The sequence below is a fragment of the Ruditapes philippinarum genome, unplaced genomic scaffold (genome assembly GCF_026571515.1).
Source record: "Ruditapes philippinarum isolate M1 unplaced genomic scaffold, ASM2657151v2 ctg126_1_1_1_1, whole genome shotgun sequence".
In the NCBI taxonomy this organism is placed as follows: Eukaryota; Metazoa; Mollusca; class Bivalvia; order Venerida; family Veneridae; genus Ruditapes; species Ruditapes philippinarum.
In genome coordinates, this window is record NW_026858637.1 from 310,446 (window position 1) to 323,035 (window position 12,590).

At 35.1% G+C, this 12,590-nt stretch overlaps 1 protein-coding gene across 3 annotated transcripts in view; it reads right to left on the minus strand.

Moving 5' to 3' along the window:
• LOC132753797 (uncharacterized) overlaps window positions 1-12,590 on the minus strand; it is a 173,774-nt gene that overhangs the window by 104,506 nt on the left and 56,678 nt on the right. For all 3 annotated transcript variants that reach the window (XR_009629019.1, XM_060744320.1, XM_060744321.1), the window contains exon 4: window positions 1,100-1,225. Coding sequence is in view for 2 of the 3 variants with exons in the window: in XM_060744320.1 (XP_060600303.1) it covers window positions 1,100-1,225 (126 nt within the window). In the remaining variant the exon portion in view is untranslated. The remainder of the gene's footprint in view (window positions 1-1,099; window positions 1,226-12,590) is intronic.

The window sequence follows — 12,590 nt, forward strand, 5'->3', positions numbered from 1 at the left end:
TTAGAATGGTTTCCGGATTAGAATGGTTGAGACATGATTATTTGTAACAATAAAAAGAGACAAAATAACTTCCAAGCATCATATTTCAATTTAATATTCGTACCGGTATTGGTTAATAATTGTTGTTTTCTCACCAGATTCGGCAATTGTCCGGATTCACTGACAGTTTTCCATTTAATTGCCGTTATTTCAGCCCACGTCATTAAATTCAGTACAAAAGATTATGTGAATGCAAATAAGGAAAACAAACCTTTAATTTGGAATGTGCGACAATTATTTAATTAAGTAATTATATACGTCATCAAAACAAGCTAAGTGTAATTTTCACAACTAAGCAGTTCATACGTTTCACCCATTAAGCAAGCGGCATTTCTCTTATGATCAGTTAAGTATACATATATGTTTGCACCTGCAAATGTGCGATTTTTATTTTGAATGGCAGAACAGGCTGTAGGTATAGAAGGGTTTGGATTAGCAAGGCTCCACAGGGCGGGGCAATTTTGACTTGAGGGCTATAATTAGATTTTTTTTGTAAAGGTCCACAAGACAATGTTTCATACTAAATATCTAAGCTACAGTCTCTATAGTATAATAGTAAAAGATTTTTTTCCAATAAAAAAATGTAATATAAGGAAAATCAATGACCCCTTGGGGCCGGCCCAATTTTTACCCCAGGGCTTTTATTTGAACAAACTTGGTAGAGACCTACTAGAAGATGTTTCATGCCAAATATCTAAGCTCTAGCTCTTAGGGTTTTTTAAAATAAGATTTTTTAAATTTTTTCTTATTGTTGCTATGGCAACCAGAGTTAATTCTGCATGGAATTCATTTCTTTTAACAATTTTCAAAGGTGACCACCCAAGAAACATTCCTGTAAAGTTTGGATGAAATTGGCATCCTGGTTTATGAGGAGATGTCATTAAAAGTTGAAGTTTATGGACTGACACCGGATGAAAAAAATTCACAAAACCTCACCATGTCACTTTGTGACAGGTGAGCTTAAAAAGTCGCAAAGATATTTCCAATAAACTTACATATTCAAACATTAAATAATTTGAAAAACTTTTGTTTTAAGAGATGATTCATTGAATGTATTTACCTATGGCAGCATCTAGGTTTCTAAAGTACGATTTATGAAGATCCATGTCTTCTCTTCCAGGAATGTCCCAGAAAGTCATGGACACCACAGTGTGGGCAGGTACATTTAACTTCCGAACAACATTCTCTGCAGAAACAAAACAAATAATATAACTGTAAAAATTCTATATTTAATGTTTCAGGACATTTCAATATTGTCTTTCAGCATACTTTATACAGATTTTCAGCTTGATATAAACTGTACCTGATTTAAATTACTACTATGATGTCATTCCTTTCTTCTGACTTTTCTGTATTTTTAATACAGAACAGGTAAGTGTCCAATATCAATCTGTAAGTCAAATATTAATTGTGTTACACATTAATATTAGACAGCGTGATGTGTGGTGAAAGACGCTTGTATAACCACTGGACTTTGTGGAAAATTATTCAAGTAAATAAATAACAATAAAAAAAAAATTAACAATAAAAGATTCAGTAAAATATAACCTCTTATATCAGAAGTTAACACAAGGAATGCAATGTCAGAGGACAGCAACGCTTGACTATTCGAAAAAGTTGTCACAAGGGACTGTTTCATTGAGTATTATAATGCTTACTTATATGAATACATAAAATTGTCCGAAAAGGTACAAAGGTTGTTTAACATTAAGATGTTTTGTCGAGTAATTCACTGCTTTATTATAATGAATGCATCAATTTGTTGCAATAAAAGGCAACAAGAGCCACCAGCGGATGGGGGCAACGCTTGACTTTTTACTTTTTCTTAAAGCAAACAAAGAAGTATTTGAACAAATCTTAACGTTTCCATTTTATAAATTTAATCAGTCTATATATGCTTTTATATATTGAATATTGTGGGACAAATAGACCTTAAGTTATGCTCAGGAAACTGTTTTCAGTTTTAAAGTAATAGTGACCTTGACCTTTGACCTTGTGACCCCAAAATCAATAGGGGTCTTCTACCCAATATGGACATTATCCTTTGAAGTTTGAACATAGTTGGCCAAATGGAACATAAGTTATGCTCCCGAAACTGTTTTCAGTTTTAAGTGAATAGTGAGCTTGACCTTTGACCTTGTGACCCAAAAATCAATAGGGCTCTTCTACCCAATATGGACAATCATCCTATGAAGCTTGAATATTGTGGGCCACATGGAACTTAAGTTATGGTCCAGAAACTGTTTTTCAGTTTTAAGGTAATAGTGACCTTGACCTTGTGATCCCAAAATCAATAGGGCTCTTCAACCCAATATGGACAATCATCCTATGAAGTTTGAACACTGTGGGCCAAACGGAACTAAAGTTATGCTCCGCAAACTGTTTTCAGTTTTTAAGTGTGATAGTGACCTTGACCTTTGACCTTGTGACCCCAAAATCAATAGGGGTCTTCTACCCAATATCGACAATCATTCTATGGAACTTAAGTTATGCTCCGGAAACCAAATTGCTAACGGACGGACAGACGGACAGACAGATGGACGGATGCCAGGGGGTTATAACATAATATGCCCAAAATTCTTTTGGGCATATAAAAAGTCAAGCTAAAACTCTTCAGTAGTTATGGAGATACCAGCTTACACATAAAACCTTAACCAAGAATTTCTAAGTCGAGAAAGGGGTATAAATATGAAAAAAAAAAATCAAAGTTATGGGACTTGTGCCAATCATGTTACATTATCACAGAGAACAAGCGTGTGAAGTTTCAATCCATTCCCTTCAGTAGTTATGGAGTTACCAGCTTACACGCAAAACCTTTACAAAGAATTTTTAAGTCAAAAAAGGGACATAAATATACAACAAGAGCTGTCGGTAGGACAGCAACGCTCGACTATTCTTAGTGCTTGATAGTAAAAAAAGCCTTGATTAAAAGATAAAATTTTCTAAGTAAAGAAAAAGGCAAAATTTTTCTTTAAATCCATATTACAGTTAAAGGCCTTGGAGGGAGTCCTATTATGCTCTCAAAGAAGAGTATAAAATTTCAACATGTTTCAAAGCCATATGTCAATGTACTTTGAAAATATTTGAGGTATTACAAAAACTTTAACGTTAAGTTGAAAAAGGGGCATAATTCTGTCAAAATGCTTGATAGAGTTACCTCCTCCTGTTTACAGGTTGGGGTCATGATGGTCAACAAGTACATACAAAGTTTTAAAACCATATGTCAATGGACTATGAAATATTTGAGGTATTACAAAAACTTTAACAAAAATTCTAAGTCGAAAAAGGGGCATAATTCTGTCAAAATGCTTGACAGAGTTACCTCCTCCTGTCTACAGGTTGGGGTCATGATGGTGAACAAGTGTGCAAAGTTTCAAAGCCATATGTCAATGGACTTTGAAAATATTTGAGGTATTACAAAAACTTTAATAAAAATTCTTAGTCGATAAAAAGGGGCATATCTGTCAAAATGCTTGATAGAGTTACCTCCTCCTGTCTACAGGTTGGGGTCATAATGGTGAACAAGTGTGCAAAGTTTCAAAGCAATATGTCAATGGACTTTGAAAATAATTGAGGTATTACAAAAACTTTAACGTAAATTCTAAGTCGATAAAAAGGGACATAATTCTGTCAAAATGCTTGATACAGTTACCTCCTCCTGTCTACAGGTTGGGGTCATGATGGTGAACAAGTGTTAAATAATCATGGAGAACAAGTGTGTGAAGTTTCAATTCATTCCCTTCAGTAATTATGGAGATACCAGCTTACATGCAAAAACTTAACCAAGAATTTCTAAGCCAAAAAAGGGGCATCAATATGCAAAAAAGCAAATCAGAGTTACGGGACTTGAGCCAATCATGTAAGATAATCACAGAAAACAAGTGTGTGAAGTTTCAATCCATTCCCTTCAGTAGTTATAGTCTGATTTTATTGACCTGTCAATTTTGAATACATTATAGCACTCATTTAAATATTCGATTTCACTTCGGTTCTGTCCGTGTAGTTTACGAGAATTAATATGGAGTAAATAACTAATGTTTTGAAAAGTCACACCAGCTTAATGCATAGGCCATGTCAAATCCGCGATAGCAGAGACGGTAGAGTTATTGTCTAATATATGACTAATATAGGTATGTAGTTCGATCCCTACTTTTGCCGTTGTTTTAAGACCTACTCTTTTTCTTTATTTTTGCAGTATATTTTCATGAAAATGACCGAGTGCTTCCAATATTGTCTACACATATATGAATCAACTAAGAAATATTGTCTCAATTTGTATTGTGTTTTACGCCATTGAAATGACATTTTCTAATTTTAATCCGAATTCATTATAAATTTTAATTCTGAAAGCATGTTATTTAAAGGAATTTAATCGCTAAACATATTAAATCAAAACGAACAACATAACAAGCAAATATAATTCCGATAATGTTGAAAATAGTTATAAGAAGAAGAAGAAGAAGAAGAAGGAAAAAAAAACAAAAAAACATTGGAGGTACGCGGTCTCGATCTCACAACAATTAGGACACTTAGAAATCATTAACCTGTAGCTTACCCTATTCCGCTATACCGCTCAGTATAATTGCTCCATAGGCACAAATTATATTTAATCAAATCTCACTGAGTACATCTCACGGAAATTACCGAAAATCTTTCGAAGATTAATATATTGTGTGCATTGACCGTGTAATTAGTATGGAATTGACAGGTTAATAAAACCAAACAATATGGAGTTACCAGCTTACATGCAAAAACTTAACAAAGAATTTCTAAGTCCAAAAAGGGGCATAATTACGCATTAAAGGAAATCAGAGTTATGGGACTTGTGCCAATCATTTAAGATAATCACAGAAAACAAGTGTGTGAAGTTTCAATCCATTCCCTTCAGTAGTTATGGAGTTACCAGCTTACACGCAAAACCTTTACAAAAAATTTTTAAGTCAAAAAAGGGACATAAATATACAACAAGAGCTGTCGGTAGGACAGCAACGCTCGACTATTCTGAGTGCCTGATAGTAACTAGAACTGCCACTATCTTGGCGTGAATACCCCCGCATACCACTTTGTCAGAATCAACAGTGGCCATTTAGAGCGCAAGGACAACCTCCCTGCCAAATCTGAGGTTACTAAGCCAGTGCATTGCTAAGTTATGTATTCTACATGCTTCAAATGTGAAAATGTCAAAATCAATACATTGCAGACAGGACATTCTTTAGCAATTGAGAAGAAAAGCTTTTTTTTTGTCAAGGTCCCTGTGTGACCTTGAACTTTGACCCAGTGACCTCAAAATCAATAGGGGTCACCTTATAGTCATGATCAACATCCATGCCAAATTTGAAGACTGTGGGTCAAAGGAATCTTAAGTTAATGGGTGGACAAACTTTTTGAAGTCAAAGTCCCTATGACCTTGACCTTTGATCCAGTGACCTCAAAATCAAAAGGGGTCATCTACTAATCATGACTAACCTCCATTCCAAATATGAAGACTGTGGGTCATAGGAATCTTAAGTTATTGGGCGGACAAGCTTTTTTGAAGTCAAGGCCCCTGTGACCTTGACCTTTGACCTGGTGACCACAAAATCAATAGGGGTCATCTACTAATCATGACTAACCTCCATTCCAAATATGAAGACTGTGGGTCATAGGAATCTTAAGTTATAGGGCGGACAAGCTTTTTGAAGTAAAGGCCCCTGTGACCTTGACCTTTGACCTGGTGACCTCAAAGTCAATAGGGGTCATCTACTAATCACGACTAACCTCAATGCCAAATATGAAGACTGTGGGTCAAAGGAATCTTAAGTTATAGGGCGGACAAGCTTTTTGAAGTCAAGACCCCTGTGACCTTGACCTTTGACCTGGTGACCTCAAAGTCAATAGGGGTCATCTACTAATCATGACTAACCTCCATGCCAAATATGACGACTGTGGGTCAAAGGAATCTTAAGTTATTGGGCGGACAAGCTTTTTGAAGTCAAGGCCCCTGTGACCTTGACCTTTGACCTGGTGACCTCAAAGTCAATAGGGGTCATCTACTAATCATGACTAACCTCCATGCCAAATATGACGACTGTGGGTCAAAGGAATCTTAAGTTATTGGGCGGACAAGCTTTTTGAAGTCAAGGCCCCTGTGACCTTGACCTTTGACCTAGTGACCTCAAAATCAATAGGGGTCATCTACTAATCATGACTAACCTCCATGCCAAATATGACGACTGTGGGTCAAAGGAATCTTTAGTTATTGGGCGGACAAGCTTTTTGAAGTCAAGGCCCCTGTGACCTTTGACCTAGTGACCTCAAAATCAATAGGGGTCATCTACTAATCATGACTAACCTCCATGCCAAATATGACGACTGTAGGTCAAAGGAATCTTAAGTTATTGGGCGGACAAGCTTTTTGAAGTCAAGGCCCCTGTGACCTTGACCTTTGACCTAGTGATCTCAAAATCAATAGGGGTCATCTACTAATCATGACTAACCTCCATGCCAAATATGACGACTGTGGGTCAAAGGAATCTTAAGTTATTGGGCGGACAAGCTTTTTGAAGTCAAGGCCCCTGTGACCTTGACCTTTGACCTGGTGACCTCAAAGTCAATAGGGGTCATCTACTAATCATGACTAACCTCCATGCCAAATATGACGACTGTAGGTCAAAGGAATCTTAAGTTATTGGGCGGACAAGCTTTTTGAAGTCAAAGCCCCTGTGACCTTGACCTTTGACCTAGTGACCTCAAAATCAATAGGGGTCATCTACTTATCATGACTAATCTCCATGCGAAATATGACGACTGTAGGTCAAAGGAATCTTAAGTTATTGGGCGGACAAGCTTTTTGAAGTCAAGGCCCCTGTGACCTTGACCTTTGACCTAGTGACCTCAAAATCAATAGGGGTCATCTACTAATCATGACTAACCTCCATGCCAAATATGAAGACTAAGGGTCAAAGGAATCTTAAGTTATTGGGCGGACAAGAAAAAACCGACGGACGGCCGGACGGCCGGACGGACGGACAGCCGGACGGACGGACGGACGGACAAGCTGATTCCAGTATACCCCCCTTACAACTTTGTTGTGCGGGGGTATAAAAAAAGCCTTGATTAAAAGGTAAAATTTTCTAAGTAAAGAAAAAGGCAAAATTTTTCTTTAAATCCATATTACAGTTATAGGCCTTGGAGGGAGTCCTATTATGCTCTCAAAGAAGAGTATAAAATTTCAACATGTTTCAAAGCCATATGTCAATGTACTTTGAAATTATTTGAGGTATTACAAAAACTTTAACGTTAAGTTGAAAAAGGGGCATAATTCTGTCAAAATGCTTGATAGAGTTACCTCCTCCTGTTTACAGGTTGGGGTCATGATGGTCAACAAGTACATACAAAGTTTTAAAACCATATGTCAATGGACTATGAAATATTTGAGGTATTACAAAAACTTTAACAAAAATTCTAAGTCGAAAAAGGGGCATAATTCTGTCAAAATGCTTGACAGAGTTACCTCCTCCTGTCTACAGGTTGGGGTCATGATGGTGAACAAGTGTGCAAAGTTTCAAAGCCATATGTCAATGGACTTTGAAAATATTTGAGGTATTACAAAAACTTTAACAAAAATTCTAAGTCGATAAAAAGGGGCATAATTCTGTCAAAATGCCTGATAGAGTTACCTCCTCCTGTCTACAGGTTGGGGTCATTATGGTGAACAAGTGTGCAAAGTTTCAAAGCAATATGTCAATGGACTTTGAAAATAATTGAGGTATTACAAAAACTTTAATAAACATTCTAAGTCGATAAAAAGGGGCATAATTCTGTCAAAATGCTTGATACAGTTACCTCCTCCTGTCTACAGGTTGGGGTCATGATGGTTAACAAGTGTGCAAAGTTTCAAAGCCATATGTCAATGGACTTTGAAAATAATTAAGGTATTACAAAAACTTTAACATAAGTGGTTACGCCGACACCAACGCTCGGGGTACTACAATAGCTCTACTTATTCTTATTGAATAGTCGAGCTAAAAAGCAATCAGAGTTATGGGACTTGTGCCAATCATGTTAAATAATCATAGAGAACAAGTGTGTGAAGTTTCAATTCATTCCCTTCAGTAATTATGGAGATACCAGCTTACATGCAAAAACTTAACCAAGAATTTCTAAGCCAAAAAAGGGGCATCAATATGCAAAAAAGCAAATCAGAGTTACGGGACTTGAGCCAATCATGTAAGATAATCACAGAAAACAAGTGTGTGAAGTTTCAATCCATTCCCTTCAGTAGTTATGGAGATACCAGCTTACATGCAAAAACTTAACCAAGAATTTCTAAGTCCAAAAAGGGGCATAATTACGCATTAAAGGAAATCAGAGTTATGGGACTTGTGCCAATCATTTAAGATAATCACAGAAAACAAGTGTGTGAAGTTTCAATCCATTCCCTTCAGTAGTTATGGAGTTACCAGCTTACATGCAAAAACTTAACCAAGAATTTCTAAATCGAAAAAGGGGCATAATTATGCATTAAAGGAAATCAGAGTTATGGGACTTGTGTGTCAGAAAACAAGTTTGTGAAGTTTCAATCCATTCCCTTCATAGTAATGGTGATACCAGCTAACACGCAAAAATTAAACCACAGGGATGCCAACAAATGGGTGACTGTGTTAGCTCGATTATTCTGCAAATAGTCGAGCTAAAAACAAAAGCAGTTATATTTGATTTCATATATGTGGCTCATATATAGAAACGATTCCAGACTCCTGTGGTATGTCAAAAATAAGACAAGGCAGTCAGAAGGACAGCTAAATCCCCTTCCTCAGTGAACATGAAACTGTACTTCTTGACCATTTACCAACCATAACCTTGATGTTGTGCCATGCATATCATAAGCACTCATGATGGTGATTATTTGTGCAAAGTTATTTAAAATCTACCATAAAGTCAAATAGTTATGGGAACATATGACCTTGACCTTGGGGGTAACAACCTGGATGGTATGTTGAACTCTGCAGATTGTGTCATGGTGGGGATCATTTGTGCCAAGTAATTTTAAAACCTTTGATAATAAGTTATAGAGCGGGCATGAAAAATAGATGTTTTTACATTGGACCTTTTGAGTGTGCCCTGACATTCAGGGTTGTGACTTGATTATTGTGCTCTTCCAATTGTGTTATAATGGTGATCATTTCTACCAATTTATCTTAAAAACATTGCAGCAGTTTAAATGTAATGGAAAGACACGAAATGTAGACTTTTATACATTTGACCTTTAACCCATTACTTCATGAGCATTTTGTGAAAAATGGCTCATTGAAAAGTCTCCTGCTACAAGTTCAAATTGCTATAAAACTATAAAAACTGCTTCAATACTAATCAAACTTGGCACAAATGTTGACTGGATGCCTTTGTAACAACATGCTCAGGCTTAAATTTCCTGTTACCATCTGCAAAAAATATTTTCCGAAGAAATGATTTACCTAAAGTGGGGTCTTAGTTATTGCGCATGGATATTCAAACTAGAATTCCCCAGATGTTGCTTATTTTTGAAAGTCGCAAGTTCTCTTATGTAACTTTAAATAAAAGACAAAACTTCAAAACATATAAATCGTTGTACTATTTTAAATGCTGTTTGGCATAGAAAACAAATGTCTCTCTGATTGATGAAGTAATGTGGATGCCTTACTGGTAAAAATAGACTGTACTGGACGAAAATGATAAACCGCCGGAAAACTGCTAGGGGACGGTTCAAACTGCTAGGAAACCAGTAGTGGTGTATTACTGAGTAAACTACATTATGTTTATTCATCACAAACTCCCGAATGTCCACTAGTAAACATTCCCTATTACACATGTATGTAACTTTGTTAAATATTGACTTTATGATATTAGGCTCAAGAAAACAAGACATGGAGACATCATACTTAGTTTATTTGACTTAATATAAGGTATGCACTTGTCTCTTGCAAAAGTCAGTTTCTGCCTGATTCAAACCCTAATATGTTTATCTCGACATTTTGTTATCTCGTTTGTTTTTTTTGGACGATCACGATGACTTCAAGATAACGAGAGTCAACTGTAATAAGTTTCAAGTGAATACCTTTAGTAGTTTTAAAGACTGATGTTGCATGCAAAACTTTAACTAAGAACTTCTAAGTTCAAAAAGGGCCATAATTCAGCCAAAATCCATTCTAGAAGTATGGGCCTTTGATAGTGATCCTCTAGCTTTTATGCTATCAAATATGTATGAGAAGCTACAAGCAAATATCTTAAATTCTGGATGAGAAATGATGTTACATGCACAACTTTAACCACAATGTTATGATAATGCCAAAGCTGACCCCCAGGTGAGTAGGACCATAGCCCTATTATTCTTTGAATAGTCATTAGATAAAAACCAAATAAGGTAGCATAATTTATAGATCTTAGACTGAACACATCCTCGTTCTAGTCTCCATCACTATGTGATGTGTAAATAACATTCTTTTCATACATTTCAAGTTATTCTCTGGCAAAGCATTATTATATATCACAAGTATTAACATCTCCAAAAATACTAGAAATAGCCGTTCAGCCAGGTATTCAAATAATGTTTTTTTCATGAAATAAACTCCTTCCTGAACAACACAGCTCAACATTCTTCTTTTAAAGGAAATATTCTGAATATTGTTTAACCTACAGGAGCCTACACACTTGTTTTTAGTTTCTTTATTTCAATTGTATATATAGGTAACTCAACAAAACATGGCAGTTGGAATTCCCCATAGGCACCCCTTTTTGAGATCTTTTGTTGTTGATGGTATTTATTTTCTATTAGGGTAGGCAGTGTAAGGATAACAAGAACTGTTGGAGGACAGTAAGGCTCGACTATTCGAAAAAGTTGTCACAAGGATGTTTTATTGAGTATAATAATGCTTACCTATGAATACATAAAATTGACCGAAAAGGTACAAAGGCTTGTTATTAAGATGTTTTATAAAGTAAACCACTGCTTTATTATTATAAATGCATAAAATTGTCCCAAAAAAGGCAAAAACCTTTCAGTAGTTATGGAGATAACAGCTTACAACCTTTGAAACTTTACCATGAATTTCTAAGTTGAAAAAAGGGGAGAAAAATCAGCCTAAATGCAAGATAGAAGTATGGATCTTGGTCAGTGACCTACAATTATGACCCTCAATGCATATGTGAAGTTTTAAATAAATATCTTTAATAGTTATTGAGATATGTAAAACTTACATGTAAAAATTAACCAAGAGGCTAAGTAAAAAAGGGGGAGATAAATCAGCCTAAATACATGACACAGATATGAGTGCTGTTCAGTGATCATTATTTATGACCACAAATATACATTATGAATTTCAAGTTTGTTAAGTTAAAAAGGGGTATAATTCTGTAAATATTGTAGGCAGACCTGGGGTAATCACTAATCGTAATCATCGATTTTTTAATTGATAACATGATTACACTGTAATCATCATGTAATTGATTACCTTGCTCAAAATTGATTACATTAATTGTAATTAATCAATTACAGCTTAAATTCAGTCTGTAATTATGATTACAATTTGATTGATGTTGATTACTTTCAGATTTTACATGAAACTATTGAAATTCAAATGATTTATTTCACATGTTAGTTTAACTTATACACCTTTATAATGATCTTTAATCAAAAATTGTAGTGTTTAAATTGATTGATTTTGATACACAATAGCAACATTTTTATTGAATAGAAAAACTGTTCTCTATTGATATCCATATTTGAAGTAAATAATCTAAGAAATTGTCATAATAAACAATGATTGTCCATAAAGGTAGTATTTTTAAATATCAAGTCAGATGTTTTAAGACATCACTCACAATTTTAATCCATACAGTTAACCAAATTCTTACTGAAAATAGACATCATTGTTTGGCTGGTATTCTAACCAAAATGTCAAATCATTGAATTTATGATGTCTTTGAATTTCCTGAAGAGACATCTGGAAATGTGACAGCACAGTGCAAATTGTGCCCTAGGAAGATAAATGGAAACACTAAGTCGCATTCAAATTACATTACCGTCTGTAGATTTTCCACAGTCTTTCTGGAAAACTCTGGAAAATAACCGATTTGCCATGAATTTCCATGAATTTTCATGGAAACAAGCTTTTCTCCACAGTATTTACAGAGTACTCTGGAACAATTTTCATGGAGAACTCTGGAACTTGACTTTTTCATCAAAGAAATAACCATGAAACAGTTCTGGAAACTCTGGAAATTTAACACTTAGACAATTTTCAAGGAGTTTTACTCTGGAAAACACTTAGTCATTTTTTGAGAAAGTTTTGGACTTAGGAAATTTTCATTTGATTTCTGCATTTACGTATACTTCACTTAAATTACATTAAACTTTAATATTTTTTCCTAAGAAGGCAAAAATAATATTTTTAATATAAGACAGTTTTCTGGTTTAAAGACATAATGAAAATAAAGACAATTTAAAATATGGCATTGACATAATTGTAAATTGTTGACCAGATATATAACAAGAGCTGTCGGTAGGACAGCACGCTCGACTATTCTAAGTGCTT